Source organism: Phyllobates terribilis, unplaced genomic scaffold (genome assembly GCF_046119375.1).
Source record: "Phyllobates terribilis strain yellow unplaced genomic scaffold, ASM4611937v1 Scaffold_4__5_contigs__length_816908805, whole genome shotgun sequence".
Classification (NCBI taxonomy): Eukaryota; Metazoa; Chordata; class Amphibia; order Anura; family Dendrobatidae; genus Phyllobates; species Phyllobates terribilis.
The window spans coordinates 267850882-267868652 of NW_027362764.1; the positions used below are offsets into that span (position 1 = coordinate 267850882).

The 17771-nt window shown below is 41.9% G+C and overlaps 1 protein-coding gene across 2 annotated transcripts in view; it reads left to right on the forward strand.

The window, feature by feature from the left end:
• Positions 1-15816, forward strand: part of LOC141264315 (probable G-protein coupled receptor 141) — a 60534-nt gene extending 44718 nt beyond the window's left edge. For both annotated transcript variants that reach the window (XM_073676604.1, XM_073676605.1), the window contains one exon: positions 13083-15816. In XM_073676604.1, coding sequence (XP_073532705.1) covers positions 13083-13993 — 911 coding nt within the window. In that variant the 3' untranslated portion in view covers positions 13994-15816. The remainder of the gene's footprint in view (positions 1-13082) is intronic.
• Positions 15817-17771: the final 1955 nt, after the last annotated feature.

A 17771-nucleotide genomic window follows, 5' to 3' on the forward strand; every position in this document is an offset into this window, starting at 1 on the left:
TTCCAGCCAAGACCTGGAGTAACTCGGCTAGTCCAGGGACCGGTTCCCTTCTTGTGGCCTGATCCCCCTGACGCCTGGCAGATTCGGGCATACGAGTGCCGTCTTCCACTTGCCGTACCCCCTGGGATCCCTTCAGTTCCTGGAGCATTCCTCCCTTGCTCCCCTCTCACTCCTGGGCCTCTCTTACTAGGCCCCACTCTGGAGCAAAGCTCCTGAAGAGACTCTGCTCCCCTCCTCTTCTCCTCTCTCTTCTTACTACTCACTGCACTATCACCCTAAGATGGCTTCCCTTTATATACACCTACTATTCAAGTGCTCCCCTGTTCTGCGTCCTCCACCCACACCCACTACTGGTTCCCCCTCACTTTTGGTTCCCCCCCACTCCAGCCAGGGACAGGGCAGCAAAAGAAGTGCATAATGCCCTTACAGCCGGCCTGGAGTAGTGTAGTGTTGAGTGCAGGTGGTGGGGTCCCGGGCAGTACTCCATCCTTACCTGAGAGAAGGAGATGCCACACCTCTGGGTGAGGTGCAGTACCTCTGTGGTGAATGAAATCTCAGGGGCACCACATATACACACTGCACAGTACCATTCCTCCTGTATATATACACTACACAGTACCACTCCTCCTGTCCCGTATATATACACTGCACAGTACCACTCCTCCTGTCCTGTATATATACACTGCACAGTACCACTCCTCCTGTCCTTTATATACACACTGCACAGTACCAATTCTCCTGTCCTGTGTATATACACTGCACAGTACCACTTCTCCTGTCCTGTATATATACACTGCACAGTACCACTTCCAGTCATGTTGTCGGAGAGGCATCAATATTGGTTTAGTATTTTCAATATTACTATGGCCAAATAAAAATAAATATTGGAAAACCTGTTTAAATGGATTATCCCAAGTAATCCAGAGGAGAGGGGTTAACTGTCCAATTGCTGGAGATACGAGTGTTGGGACCCCCATGATCCCGAGAATCGGAGCTCTGTAGAGCACCATGTAAATTCACTGATCAGGGGTAATGAGTGTTGGGATACGTGCACACGAAAAGTAATTGCTGCGGATTGCACGCAATGCAGCGCCTTGGACACAGCATAAAGTATGTTGCGCTCAAAGCGCTGCCAATACCGACCATGTGCGCATACCCTTATAGTATGTGGGCTGGTGGGGTTTGTTTGGCAGGACTGCTTTTTTGACCCAGTCCGGCCCTGGTGACAACCCTGGCACACGCTGCAAGCACGTTTTCTCCAGCGGTGCTGTGGAAAAAATTTGATCCATTATATATTTATGCTTAAAACATACAACTTTGCCCTTCACCTTTCAAAACAAACTTATCACCTCCGTATCCAATAATCCTAAATGACTCTTTGACACTTTTCACTCTCTCCTTAATCAAACAGTACAGGCCCCGACCACTGACCTCAGTGCTGATGATCTGGCCAATTATTTCAAAGAAAAAATTGACCAAATACGACAGGAAATTTTCTCCCAATCCCCTGTTATGCATTATCCTCCCTCCTACATTGCATCTGGCTCACTTTTTGACTTTGAACCAGTCATGCAAGAAAAAGTGACCAGGCTCCTTGCATCTTCTCGCCCTACTACCTGCACCAGTGACCCTATTCCTTCCCATCTCCTTCAGTCCCTGTCCCCTGCTGTCACCACTCACCTAACTGAAATATTTAATCTCTCCCTCTCATCTGGTATTTTTCCCTCCTCTTTTAAACATGCCATCATACATCCATTGCTTAAAAAAACATCCCTTGACCAGAACTGTGCTGCTAACTACAGATCTGTCTCCAATCTTCCCTTTATCGCTAAACTTTTTGAATGGATGGTCCACTCCTATATAATCTGCTATCTCTCAGATAACTCTCTTCTTGACCCTTTACAATCTGTTTTTCACACTTTACATTCTACTGAAACTGCAATCACTAAAGTCTCTACACCGCGTGCAGAATTATTAGGCAAATGAGTATTTTGATCACATGATACTTTTTATACATGTTGTCCTACTCCAAGCTGCACAGGCATGAGAGCCAACTACCAATTAAGTAAATCTGGTGATGTGCATCTCTGTAATGAGGAGGGGTGTTGACTAATGACATCAACACCCTATATAAGGTGTGCTTAATTAATTGGCAACTTCCTTTCCTTTGGCAAAATGGGTCAGAAGAGATATTTGACGGGCTCTGAAAAGTCCAAAATTGTGAGATGTCTTGCAGAGGGATGCAGCAGTCTTGAAATTTTCAAACTTTTGAAGCGTGATCACCGAACAATCAAGTGCTTCATGGCAAATAGCCAACAGGGTCGCAAGAATCGTGTTGGCCAAAAAAGACGCAAAATAACTGCCCCTGAATTGAGGAAAATCAAGCGTGAAGCTGCCAAGATGCCATTCGCCACCAGTTTTGCCATATTTCAGAGCTGCAACGTTACTGGAGTATCAAAAAGCACAAGGTGTGCGATACTCAAGGACATGGCCAAGGTAAGGAAGACTGTTAAACGACCACCTTTGAACAAGAAACATAAGATAAAACGTCAAGAATGGTTCAAGAAATATCTTAAGACTGATTTTTCAAAGGTTTTATGGACTGATGAAATGAGAGTGACTCTTGATGGGCCAGATGGATGGGCCAGAGGCTGGATCTGTAAAGACTTCGACTCAGATGCCAGCAAGGTGGAGGTGGGGTACTGTTTTGGGCTGGTATCATCAAATATGAACTTGTGGGACCTTTTTGGGTTGAGGATGGAGTGAAGCTCAACTCCCAGACCTACTGCCAGTTTCTGGAAGACAACTTCTTCAAGCAGTGGTACAGGAAAAAGTCGGTATCGTTCAAGAAAAACATGATTTTCATGCAGGACAATGCTCCATCACATGCATCCAACTACTCCACAGCGTTGCTGGCCAGTAAAGGTCTAAAAGAAGAAAAAATAATGACATGGCCCCCTTGTTCACCTGATCTGAACCCCATAGAGAACCTGTGGTTCATCATAAAGTGTGAGATCTGCAGGGAGAGAAAACAGTACACCTCTCAGAACAGTGTCTGGGAGGCTGTGGTGGCTGCTGCAAGCAATGTTGATCGAAAACAGATCAAGCAACTGACAAAATCTATGGATGGAAGACTGTTGAGTGTCATCATAAAGAAAGGTGGCTATATTGATCACTATTTTTTTTTGTTTTTGCATGTCAGAAATGTTTATTTCTAAATTTTGTGCACTGATATTGGTTTACCTGGTGAAAATAAACAAGTGAGATGGGATTATATTTGGTTTTTATTAAGTTGCCTAATAATTCTGCACAGTAATAGTTACCTGCACAAACAGATATCCTTCTAAGATAGCCAAATCTAAAAAAAAACCACTCCAACTTCCAAAAATATTAAGCTTGGATATTTATGAGTCTTTTGGGTTGATTGAGAACATAGTTGTTGATCAATAATAAAAATAATCCTCTAAAATACAACTTGCCTAATAATTCTGCACACAGTGTAATGATCTACTAACAGTTTAATGCAATGGTCACTACTTTCTGCTGATTCTCCTGGATTTCTCTGCAGCATTCGACACTCTATCGGTCTCCAGGACACTGTTCTCTCCTGATTCTCCTCCTATCTCTCTGACCACTCCTTCACTGTATCTTTTGCTGGCTTCCCTTCCTCTCCCGTTCTCCTTACTGTCGGGGTTCCTCAAGGATCAGTCCTAGGCCCCCTCCTTTTCTACCTGTACACCACCCCTATTGGACAAACAATCAGTAGATTCTGTTTTCAGTACCATTTCTATGCTGATGACACCCAATTATACACCTCTTCTCCTGACATTACCCATGCATTATTACAAAATACCAGTGATTGTCTTTCCGCTGTCTCTATCTTTATGTCCTCCCTCACTTTATCTAAAACTGAATTTGTCAAAAATTGAACTCCTTGTGTTTCCTCCCTTCACTAATCTACCTATGCCCGATATTGCCATTTCGGTGTGTGGCGCCACCATTACTCCACAGCAACATGCACGCTGTCTTGGGGTCATCTTTGATTCAGATCACATCTGATCATTTGCTCACTCATGTCACCTACACCTCAAAAACATCTCTAGAATTAGACCTTTTCTTATCTTTGACTCTGCAAAAACCCTTACTGTAGCTCTTATTCATTCTTGTCTGGACTATTGCAACTCTTTACTAATGGGTCTCACTCTTACTAAATCCATCCTGAATGCAGCAGCCAGGATCATATACCTCACCAACTGCTACACTGAGCCTCTTCCCTGTGCCAGTCATTGCACTGGTTGCCCATCCAATACAAAGTTCAATATAAACTTATCCCTCTCACCCACAAAGTGCTCCACAGTTCAGCACCACCCTACATCTCCTCCCTTTTCTCAGTCTACCACCCTACCCATGCCCTCCGTTCTGCTAATGACTTTAAACTAAAATCCTCCATAATCCAAACCTCCCATTCCCGTCTCCAAGACTTCTCGCATGCAGCGCCAATTCTTTGGAATGCACTACCCAGGACAATTCGATTAATCCTCAATACCCACAGTTTCAAGCGTGTCCTAAAAATGCATTATTTTTAGACTGGCCTATCGCCTGAACATACTTATCTAAATGTCCTACTTTGGCCATACAACATTCATGTTCATGCAGTGTTATGTGCATACTCTATTTAGTATATTATGGCTGTATTGTATAATAAAATCACATTTCCTCATCGATTGTAAGCTTTCAAGCAGGGCCCTCACTCCTTTTGTTGTCTGAGTTATACTTATTCTGTAACGTCTTTATTGTCTGTACTAGTCCCCTCCTAAAATTGTAAAGTGCTGCAGAATATGTTAGCGCTATAAAAATAAAAATGATTATTATACTATTATTAAGATAAAGCAAACAGATACGGGCTGATGTTATCTGGCTGGGGAGGGCCCTTTCCAGCCTAAAAACACCAGCTCGCAGCCACCCCAGAATTGGCACATCCACTAGATGCGCCAATGTTGGCTCTTTGCCAAGTTCTTTCTGATTGCCCTGCTGCGGTGACATTTGGGGGAATGGTAGTTGGGGTTGATGACAGCTGACTTCAAACTCTGGACTTAGTAATGGAGAGGTGTCTATCAGACACCCCCATTACTAATACAGTAATCAAAAAAAAAAACACACACACAAAAAAAACTCCTTTATTTAAATAAAGACTCCCCCACACCATCCCTGGTTCACGAATTTATTGGAAAAAAAAAATAACCCACCCAGGACCGCCATTGTCCTGGGAATTCAATGTAGTCCAGAAATGGATACCTGAAAAACATTAAATGAGAGAAATAAACACAAGAGACTGTCCCTCGTAGACCAATTTATTAGCATAAATGTTCCCACACAGCTCTGATGCAGTCCACGTTCCCTCAATCTGGCTCCGGCGACTGTGAATAGCAGCAAAGTACCTGATATTCACAGGCGCCAGGTAATGATGACAACGCTCATCAGAGCTGCCTGGTCTTGCTGAGCACAGCGTGAGCCAGTGACGTTGATGAGGGGGGACACCATGTTGATATTTTTATTTATCAGGTTAAACAAGGATAAAAACACCCTTTAGTAACATAGTAACATAGTTTTTAAGGTTGAAGGAAGACTAAGTCCATCTAGTTCAACCCATAGCCTAACTTGTTGATCCAGAGGAAGGCAAAAAAAACCCATGTGGCAAACACTAAGCTCCACATTGGGGAAAAAAATTCCTTCCCGACTCCATATGACAATCAGACTAGTTCCCTGGATCAACGCCCTATCAAGGGATCTAGTATTTATAACCTGTAATATTATACTTTTCAAGAAAGGCATCCATGCCCTTCTTAAATTTTAACAGTGAATCACTCATTACAACATCATGCGGCAGAGAGTTCCATAGTCTCACTGCTCTTACAGTAAAGAATCCCCGTCTGTGATTATGTTTAAACCTATGAAAGGCACTAAAGGGTGCAAGTTTATAATATGTCGGGAAGTTATGACTTCAGGTAACTGCATCTCTATCTATTCTATCTATTTACTTTACTGAACTTTTTGCTTTGGGCAACTTCCTGTTTGTTCTGCTGCCTATGTTTCAACCAACTTTATTAAGACATAAATGTCTTAATGTCTTAATGTTTATTAAGACATAAATTAACTTTATTAAGACATAAATGCATGTGGCAAAAAACGTATACAAAAACGCATAAAAATACGCAATTGAGCTGAGGTTCTGAAATCATGCGGAACAAATGCTGATAGTGGGAATGTACCCAAAAAGTTTCATTTTTTTGATCATTGTTTATATACTATGTGAAAATAAAATGTATTGGTACATACAGCGTGTGAAATAAGCATTGAACATGTCACCAATCTTCTAAGTACCGTAAATATATTTCTAAAGGTGCTATTGACATGAAATTCTCACCAGATGTCAGTAACATCCCATCCAATCCACACAGTCAAAGAAATCAAACCATAGATGTCCATAAATTATGTGTAATAATGAGAAATGACACAGGGAAAAAGTATTGAACACGCTTACTGAAATTTAATTAATACTTCGTAAAAAAACCTTTGTTGGTGATGACAGCTTCAAAACGCATCTGTATATGGAGAAACTAGTAGCATGCATTGCTCAGGTGTGAGTTTGGTCCATTATTCTACACAAACACTCTTCAAATCCTGAATGTTGCGTAGGCTATTTCTATGAACTCTGAGCTTTAGTTCCTTCCATAAATTTTTTATTGGATTCAAGTCAGGTGATTGGCTGGGCTATTCTAGAAGCTTTATTTTCTGTCTCTAAAAACATTTGTGAGTTTCCTCGCCTGTGTGTTTGGCATCATTGTCTTGCTGAAATGTCCACCCTCGTTTCATCTTCATCATCCTCGTAGATGGAACCAGATTCTTTTCAAGAATGTCTCGGTACATTTTTCCATTCATCCTTTCTTAAATTATGTGAAGTTTGCCAGTGCCATATGCTCAAAACAGCCCCACACCATGATGTTCTCACCTCCAAACTTCACTGTTGGTATGGTGTTTTTGGGCTGATATGCAGTGCCTTTTGGCCTTCAAACATGGTTTGTAGCATGGCATCCAAAGAGTTCAATTTTGGTCCCATCTGACCAAACTATATTCTCGCAATATTTTACAGACTTGTCTAAGTGTTGTTGAGCAAACTTTAAAGAGAACCTGTCATCAGGATAAGACATGTTAAACTAAATGTATGGGCATAAAGGCGTCCTTCTGGTTTAATAGGTACATTCACTATAGAAATCCGCAGCCTGGTTGTTATTTAATTATCTTTAGAAGTTTGTGTGCAATAAGCTGTTTGTGCATCAGGGCGGGACAGTGGGTAGGGTCTTTGGGCCTGCTCCGGCCCCTCAGCTGTTTCTCATATTTGCAGGTTTGGACTGACCCACACTAGAACAAGAGAAACCTCTGGTGGACCACTGTGCAGAAGTGGGCCGCCACCCACTTACATGAGAATTATTTGGCACAGTACACTTGATTCACTATGTACAGACGAAGGTTGCTTCTTATTTATTCAACCCAGTTTATTGCTACAGAAATTTGTGAATGAAGATAAAATCATATTAACATGTAGCTGAAAAGTGGGGCCCTGGAGTTGATGTTACTGGTGGGCCCTTGGCGTCCCAGTCCGACACTGGGCATTCATATCTTGTTATTGTCTTAAATTTCACGCTGGTGCCGCGGGAGGTGCTTGCACACATTGACCTCACAGTGGACTTCGGGAAAATGGCGCCATGTCGGCACTATCTCAATCTACGCTTGCGCCGGCTCCAGCATTATTTTACTGTAGACCGCCAGGAGATCAATGTGCCCATGCGCCGACACTGGCACTATTTTACTGAAGCCTGCTGACAGGTGATTGTGCGCAAGGTTAGGACCGCGCTGGCGCGAAATTTAAAACAGTAACAAGAACAACCAGGTTACAGATTTCTACAGTGAAGGTATCTGTTAAACCAGTAGGACAACTCCTTTATGCCCATACATTTAGTTTAACATGCCTGATCCTGATGACAGGTTTCTCTTTAAGTGTGCTTGAACATGCTTTTTGTTCAGCAATGGAGTCTTCCTTTGTGAGCGTGCACACAGGCCATGGAGGTTGAGTGCATTAACTATAGTTTTCTTTGAAACAATTGTACCTGCTGATTCCAGGTCTTTCTGTAGTTCTCTACAGGTGGTCCTTGGCTCTTGGACAACTCTTTATTCTTTATTAATTCTTTTCACTCCTATGTCTGAAATATTGCAGGGAGCAACGTGGTCATAGCCGGTTTAAGGAGCACAATGTTCTTTCCTCTTCTGGATTATGGCCTTAACAGTGCTCACTGGAAATTCAGTAGTTTAGAAATTCTTCTGCAACCAATGCCATCAGTATGTTTTGCAACAATAAGGTTGTGTGTGAAGGTCTTGAGACAGCTCACTGGTTTTTCCCATCATGAGATGTTTCTTGTGTGGCACCTTGGTAATGAGACATCTTTTTTATAGGCCGACATCTGGCCGTTTTTACTGACATCTGGTGAGTATTTAATGACAATAGTGTAATGCTGGTGGGTGTGGACTCATTGCACCATGGGCCAGGCTTACCCTGGAGGGGCGTGACTAAGTGACTACCTGGTGTTCACTAGAGCCTCTGGAGGTGAGGTTAGGCTTGGCCGCAGGTAGTCACTAGGTGCCACCCCAGGGCAGTCCCGGGACTGCAGCAGCTAACTGAAGGGTCAGAGGCATGGATGCACAGTATGGAGAGGGGCGAGACAGAGGTGAAGTCAGACGCTCCAAAGTCGGGCAGGCCGCACAGGATCAGAAAACGTAACCGAGGTCAGGAGCGAAGAGGTCAGGCAGGACGGGTAAACAGGCCAGGTCATTAACGAGAAAGGCAATTAAAGAGTGATCAAAAAGTGATATGTATCAATAATACCAATCAAAACTATAGCTTGTACAAAATAATAAACCATAAATAAAGCTATATAAATTTGGTATCACTGTAATCACCATAATTTGAACAGCACAGTGAATAATATGAAGTTTAACATGTAAAAACACAATAGCAGTATTTTTTTTTTTAATTTATCCCCAAAAGGAGTTAATATGTTAGTTAATTATGTTTATATGTACCCCAAAATAGTGGCAATAACAAATGCAACTTATCCTGTGAAAAACAAGCCCTCATACAGCTATTTCAAAGGAAAAATGTAAAAATGATGACTCTTGGGATGCAACCATCAAAAAATATTTGACCTCGTGGTTCAAAATAGGCCAGTTCTGAGGGTGTTAAAGATATAGTCCTCATACCTACTAGGAGTGTCTGACAATAGACAACTGCAATGGTATGACACTCAGAAATAAACATTTCTTGATCTGGGTTGTATCTTTCATATAATGAGTAGCTCTGATGTTAAGGCTCCCATATAAATTAGACTAATGTTGGCTGAACCCTCCAATAACAATGGGATATATATATGTGTATGTGTGTGTGTATATATATATATATATATATATATATATATATATATATATATATACAGTACAGACCAAAAGTTTGGACACACCTTCTCATTTAAAGATTTTTCTGTATTTTCATGACTATGAAAATTGTACATTCACACGGAAGGCATCAAAACTATGAATTAACACGTGTGGAATTATATACTTAGCAAAAAAGTGTGAAACAACTGAAAATATGTCTTATATTCTAGGTTCTTCAAAGTAGCCACCTGTAGTACTGTATATATACACTGCTCAAAAAATAAAGGGAACACTTAAACAACAGAATATAACTCCAAGTAAATCAAACTTCTGTGAAATCAAACTGTCCACCTAGGAAGTGTAACGGGTCCGGGAGGCGGACTGAAACGGGTCCGGGAGGCGGAACCTCTGAGCTACTATACAAGGGGGCGGCCCTTGTAAGGGAGCGGGTGGCAGTCTCTGGGTGAACGGACAGGGAGTTACGGCAAGTGATCAGGGCAGTCTCTGGGTAAGGGGTAGGTACGACCTGTGATGGCAGAGCCTCCGGGTAGGCTAGCAGGCAGGTGGTAGATGTGTGCTCCCAGGTGAGCAAGCGAGAGTCTCTGGAATAGCAGGTGGTCACGGCACGTGACGGCGGAACCTCCGGGCTGGCAGGCAGGTAGGTAACGGAGAAGCGCTCCCAGGTGAGCGGGCAAGAGTCTCTGGAATAGCTGATGGTCACCGCACGTGACAACGGGACCTCCGGGCTGGCAAGCAGGCAGGTAACGGAGATGCGCTCCCAGGTGAGCGGGCAAGCTGGTCCATAGACAGACTGACCGGAGTAGTAAGGCAGACCGTCGGACCTCAGGCAAGCAGGCAGGTAGCTGATATGCGCTCCCAGGTGAGCGGGCAGGCTGGTCCTTTAGACAGACTGACAGGAGTAGTAAGGCAGACCGTCGGACCTCAGACTGGCAGACAGGTAACAAGTATTCAGGCAGGAATCAGGCAGGTAACTGGCAGGTACTGGCAGGTAACTAGCAGGAAACTGGCAGGAAACTGGCAGGAAACTGGCAGGAAACTGGCAGGAAACTGGCAACGGGACCTGAGGGCTGAAGCACAGGTGAGACACAGGTGCAAACAACATTGCTCGGGCACCTCCATTTTGGAGGAGGTGCCTTATATATGATGAAGTCCTCCGGCCATTGGCCGGGGACTCTTTAGGGCGGCGCGCGCGGCCCCTTTAAGAGGAGGGGAGCGCGCGCGCGCGCGCCCTAAGCACAGGGGCCGGGAAGGAGCGCGCGCTGAGAGCAGAGCAGGAGGAGGACGCCGGGACGGAGCGCGCGCTGACAGCAGAGCGGGGGGAGGAGGCCAGGCACGGAGCAGAGCGGTGAGAGGAGCAGCGTCCCTGCCTAGCAGAGGGCAGGGACGCCGGCACTACAGGAAGCAACACTGATTAACAATCAATTTCACATGCTGTTGTGCAAATGGAATAGACAATAGATGGAAATTATTGCAGTTCTGCAGGTGGGGACCACGGACCACAGACCACATCTCAATACCAATGCTTTTTGGCTGATGTTTTGGTCACTTTTGAATGTTGGTTGTGCTTTCACACTCATGGTAGCATGAGACGGACTCTACAACCTACAGAAGTTGCTCAGGTAGTGCAGCTCATCCAGGATGGCACATCAATGTGAGCTGTGGCAAGAAGGTTTGCTGTGTCTGTCAGTGTAGTGTCCAGAGGCTGGAGGCGCTACCAGGAGACAGGCCAGCACACCAGGAGACGTGGAGGGGGCCGTAGGAGGTCAACAACCCAGCAGCAGGACCGCTACTTCCGCCTTTGTGCAAGGAGGAACAGGAGGAGCACTGCCAGAGCCCTGCAAAATGACCTCCAGCAGGCCACAAATGTGCATGTGTCTGCACAAACAGTTAGAAACCGACTCCATGAGGGTGGTATGAGGGCCCGACGTCCACAGATGGGGGTTGTGCTCACAGCCCAACACCATACAGGACGCTTGGCATTTGCCACAGAACACCAGGCGCCCTGTGCTCTTCACAGATGAAAGCAGGGTCACACTGAGCACATGTGACAGACGTGACAGAGTCTGGAGATGCTGTGGAGAGCGATCTGCTGCCTGCAACATCCTTCAGCATGACCAGTTTGGCAGTGGGTCAGTAATGGTTTGGGGTGGCATTTCTTTGGAGGGCCGCACAGCCCTCCATGTGCTCGCCAGAGGTAGCCTGACTGCCATTAGGTACCGAGATGAGATCCTCAGACCCCTTGTGAGACCATATGCTGGTGCGGTTGGCCCTGGGTTCCTCCTAATGCAGGACAATGCCAGACCTCATGTGGCTGGAGTGTGTCAGCAGTTCCTGCAAGACAAAGGCACTGAAGATATGGACTGGCCCGTCTGTTCCCCAGACCTGAATACGATTGAGCACATCTGGGACATCATGTCTCGCTCCATCCACCAACGTCACGTTGCACCACAGACTGTCCAGGAGTTGGCGGATGCTTTAGTCCAGGTCTGGGAGGAGATCCCACAGGAGACCATCAGCAACCTCATCAGGAACATGCCCAGGCATTGTAGGGAGGTCATACAGGCACGTGGAGGCCACACACAATACTGAGCCTCATTTTGACTTGTTTTAAGGAAATTACATCAAAGTTGGATCAGCCTGTAGTGTGTTTTTCCACTTTAATTTTGGGGGTGACTCCAAATCCAGGCCTCCATTGGTTAATAAATTTGATTTCCATTGATGATTTTTGTGTGATTTTGTTGTCAGCACATTCAACTTTGTACAGAACAAAGTATTCAAAGAGAATATTTCATTTATTCAGATCTAGGATGTGTTATTTGATTGTTCCCTTTATTTTTTTGAGCAGTGTATATACATACATATACACATAAAATATATGGGAGCCCCAGACTATTTATTGTTTGGGGAGATAAGGATCCATCTCATATCTGATTTCGGCATCTCATCTTTTTGTTTTCCCAGAGATAAGTCTGGCAGCAGCTCTCTCGTGGTGAGCATGGGAACGCTTGGCCGAATGAGCTTTTGTGTGTATGGGAGAGACAGCCAGGATGGCTTTTGGCTAAACGATTGGCTGTACCATCGGCCAGCAGCCATTTAATATATATGGGGGGTTTAGAACTCATTCTCATCTGTCTTAAATACTTGTGGCACATCTTTAATGAAACTGTTTGCATCATATGCATAGTACAATAGCATAAAGAAACGTTCATATGGCGATGCTGAACATACCTAACTAAAAGGCATAAAACTACCTAGCAATGACACTAGATACATACCAAACATAGCAAAACGTAATATCGCATCACATGACATAAAAGGGCACTTATTTGGGGTAGAATAGCATTTCTATAGCAGTAGCGTACAATAGGTTACAAAGAGATAGCTCAATAGTATAATAGATATACAACTCCTGAACATAACAGTGGTGGTTTGTTATGTCTGAGTCTCATTTTTGTAAGAAGATGGCACTGTTTCTCCTTTTTTACCCTTCTTTTTTACTGTAGACTATAACATGACTACACTCTTTTTGTTTGGGCATATTAACAAGTATTGATAATATTTTCCTTTTTTTATAGACATGATGATGAAAACGGTAAATGCAACCAACGAGACACTCTGTTTCATACCACGTGATGTTGCGAATGGTATCCTGATCGCTCTCTACATTACAGTAATTATTGGCGGGACAATTGGAATCTTTATAATGATATCGCTCGTATGTAGAACCAACACTCGTTCTGTGACCATCACTGCAATCATCAACCTGCTGGTAATCCATGGCATCTTTATTCTGACTGTTCCCTTTCGGATTACCTATTACATCCAGGATCGATGGATATTTCCGTTTGAGTTTTGCAGGTTGATAAGTTCTATGATACATATCCACATGTATCTCTCATTTATATTTTATGTTGCTCTGCTCTTAGTGAGATATATAAGTTACTTCAAACACAGAGACAAGATTGAGTTCTACAGAAAGATGCACTCTGTGGTGGCCAGTGCCGCTGTATGGATCTTTTTATTGTTAGTTTTTTTGCCTGCATTTTTCCTCCAATACGGTACCGATAAAAACAAATATAACCCTGATCAGTGTTTCACTTTCCAAAAGGAAATTGACAGAACTTTTGTGTTGGTCTTGAACTATATTGTAGTTGCGGTCATTTTCCTTGTTGTATGTGTTCTTCTAATAGTACAAATCTTCATCATTGTGAAGATCATCAAGAAACTGAAACGTTCAGCTTTAGATCATCAAGAATTCTGGGTTCAGCTCAAGAGTTTATTTTTCATTTTGGTCATGATCATTTGCTTCTTTCCTTATCACATGTTTCGGATTTATTACTTAAAACACGCCACTGAATGTTTCTATTACAATGAGATTTTTCTAGGTATAACAGCACTTAGCTGTTTGGATCTACTGTCATTTGCGGCTCAAACCTATTTCCATAAAGTGTGTAAGCATATGACATGCTCAATAAAATGTCCGTGACAGTTTCTTTGATGATGTTACATCCTTGCAATCAGTTGATAACATCACTTTGGCCAATTTCCTGTTTTCTTGAAATGGAGTTTCTTGTAAACGTAGGACCTTTTAGATTTTTAACTAGTAAAAAATGAAGACAATAAGTAAAATGTAGAAAGTTATACACCTTTAATAGAACAACAAGTACCGCTGAATCCAAGCTTTAATATTAGATAAAAAATTCAATTTTTTTTCATGCAAACACAGGAGTAGATACAAAAAAGGAAGAGCATCAATCTTTTCTTTATATGTTTCACCTTTTGGATCTTTTTCTGATTATGGTTGAAAAATCTGCATGAAAACTGTTATAAAAACTAGATATGTGTTTCCAAATTAGTGGCTCCTTCACAAGCACTAATTTTCTAATTGTAAAAACTACAATGAATTTAAAATTCACATTTTTTCATAGTGTTTTTCACAAGCATTTTTATGGCGTTTTTTTTTTAAGACCCGAAACATTGCTTTTTGGGTATTTTTATACTCTTTGGAAATGGGTAGTTCATGAAACCAACCGAAAAAAAACTGCATACCCAGAGCAATCTGCATTTTAAAAAAACACCACTGACTCTACAAAAATGCCACAAACCAAAACACTTTGTATGTAGACCTTTCAATAATTTGCCTTAGACTTTTAAGTAACATATAAAAAAAATAGTGCACGCATGCACTCCCTTAGTATTAAACAAATGTACAGGTGCACAAATATGCTGTGTGGCCAATATTTCTTTTCTTTTTTTGTAGTACATATCAGGGAGGGGGTGGCCTCCTCCAAGGCTCAGCACCCTCATCCACCCATCTTTCCCACACACGGTTTTAATTGCGAGCTACGCCTGGGTTCATCTCACTTATCCAGTTTAAATGAGGCCTGGCTTGGCACAGGGAGAGACTGAACATTAGTAATATTGACCATCCATATTTAGGTACACCTTGATGTGGTGGGATGGCATTTGCGCTTTTTGATCAAAAAATGTTAACTAAGTACCTTCTATTTTTAATGTTTCCAGCAATAGCAGAGTTCATGCATTCATTACTTGCAGTGTGCTGACGTATCATGTATGTATATTTTTAAAGTAACATATGTCCTAGCTTTCTGACCTAATATAACTGTTAAAAAACAGTGAAAAGACCATAGAAAATATTGTAGAACTGTTTAACTTCAGCCAAATAGTTCTTTAATCGATATGATAAGAGAGAAATAGGAAGGTTGTGATGAAATGATTGGATGATGGCATTGGCTATCAGAAACAGTCCCTAATTTCTACATGTATAGGAATAGACTCTTTAAATAGCCCCTATGTTTTTAAGGTGTGCAGGGAATGGCTGTTTTGCATAAAGGGAGGCTATCATCAGAATATGACCTATTGTTTAACCTCCTCTCGACATCTGCTGTACATGTACGATGCAAATCGAGAGCAGGTGTATGGGGCGGGCTCACAGACTGAGCCCACCCCATAACCATGAGATAATGGCTGTGTGTCACAGCCAGGACCTGCCTCTAAACTCTGCATGTGTAGTGGAGCTCTGCCCATGACTGTTAATCTATTAAGTGTCGCTGTTAATCTATAATAAGATCGAGAGGGGGCGCCAATAGCGCTGTTACCCAGACAAGTAGTGGTATAAAGGAAAAAGGATGCTCACCTTGGTGAGTTGTGAAATGCACAACTCATATGATGGTATAGTAGAGTGCTGCAGGACACACCAAACCTCAAGGGTCCGAGTACCATAAGTTGTGAATGCAAGAAAGTGCCAATGATTCCGCGCTCCTCCGGGTCAAGGAAGTGATGCATTACCCAGTGCTTGGTTAAGAGTCCATTTATTTAAAAGCCAAAATCAGACGCGCTTCGTGGATGTCCTGTCCACTTCATCAGTGCATAGCTTGTACCAGGTATAACAAGGTTTGGACATGAATATACAAAACATGTGAAAAAAAAAACAATAATTGTTTTTTTTTTTGGGAACAATTGATTGTATGTGAGTACACATTTAATGCATCTGGGCTATATAATACAGACAAGGGTGACTGTTACATCTCTTAATACGTATCGTCCATAAGACACATTCTCTTATTAGACACTGTCTTTTGGATCTTGACATACATTTTTTATTTTGTTTCATATGTACACATAAGTTAGATATATCTTTTAATATTCATTTATTACTTCCTATCAGAACAAGATCAGTCTCAATGTACATGAGCACCCATGGCTTAGAGGGTTGCACCACGATTAGGATTTAAACTTGATCCATTTGATCGCAATACAACAGGTTCAATTCCTGCTTCAAGAATTATATATATATTTTTTTTTTTTTCATTGAATTATATTGGTTCTTAATTATTATTATTTTTTAATCATGCTAACAATATTTTATTTCTGACGCATATATACATTGATGGATACTCAAATTTATGCCTTTTTATTGATTGTACTTTTGTGCCTTAACGGCCACCCTGGTTTGGCACCAGTTTTTTCCCTTTTTTTTTTCACATGTTTTGTATATATATGTCCACACCTTGTTATACCTGGTACAAGCTATGCACTGATGAAGTGGACAGGACGTCCACGAAACGTGTCTGATTTTAGCTTTTAAAAAATGGACTCTTAACCAAGCACTGGGTACTGCATCCCTTCCTTGACCCGGAGGAGAGCTGTTAATCTATGACAGCAGCATTAATAGCATGACAGCATGACGGTGTGTCATTCAATGAACCCATCGGCCAACCTGCAACGTGATCACAGGGTGCTGATTGGTTGTTATGACAGCCAGGGGTCAGTTGAAGACTTCCATGCATGCCTGCCCTCATGGAGTTCTATGGCTGGGCTACAAAGAAGACAGTGAGTTTTACTATATGCAACTATACTATGGTATTGCAGTATATAGTACAAGCAACTAACCAATCGCAGGTTCAAGCCCCCTAAGATAACTAACAAATATACTAAACAGTAAAAAAAAGTTTTAAAAAATCTGAAAAAAACTAAATACACATAAAAATTTGAATCATAGTCTTTTTCCCCCTTTAAAAATAAAGATATTAAAAAAGTTAAATAAATACATACCTAAAAAAGTCCGATCTATCAAAATATAAAATTAACTAACTCAATTGGTAAACACGGTAAATGGGCAAAAATTCTAAATGCCAAGATTTTGGGGTTTTGGTCACAGAAACGCAGCATAATATGTTGTATGAAGCGATCAAAATGTCTGATCAATCCCAAGATGGGATAAAAATATCCTTTTGTACCAAAAAAATAAGCCCTCACACAGCTCCATCGACCGCAAAATGTAATCATAATGATTTTCGTAAAATGGCGATACAATCAAAAAATTTTTTCAATTTCAAATATTTTTAACTCTTTTGGTAACTCTGTACTCATACTGACCTGGACAATCATGGTGTCAGATCATTTTTACCAGTAAATGAACTCTGTAAAAACAATTCCCATAAAACAATGTCAGAATTGTGGGGGGGGTTGCAATTTCATAGCATTTAGAAATGTATTCCTGTTTTCCAGTACATTACATAGTAAAATAAATGGTGATATTCAAAAATACAACTTGTTTCCACAAAAAAACAATCCCTCATACGTCTATGTAGATGGAAAAGTAAAAAAAAAAAGTTATAATCCTTGGAAGAAGGGGAGGAAAAAATAAAAATGAAAAAAAGGAAATTGGCTATGTAGGAGTAAAATCAGGTTTTTGTCTTAAAAGTATTTTTTAAGAATGTTTGGCAATGATTTTTTATCAA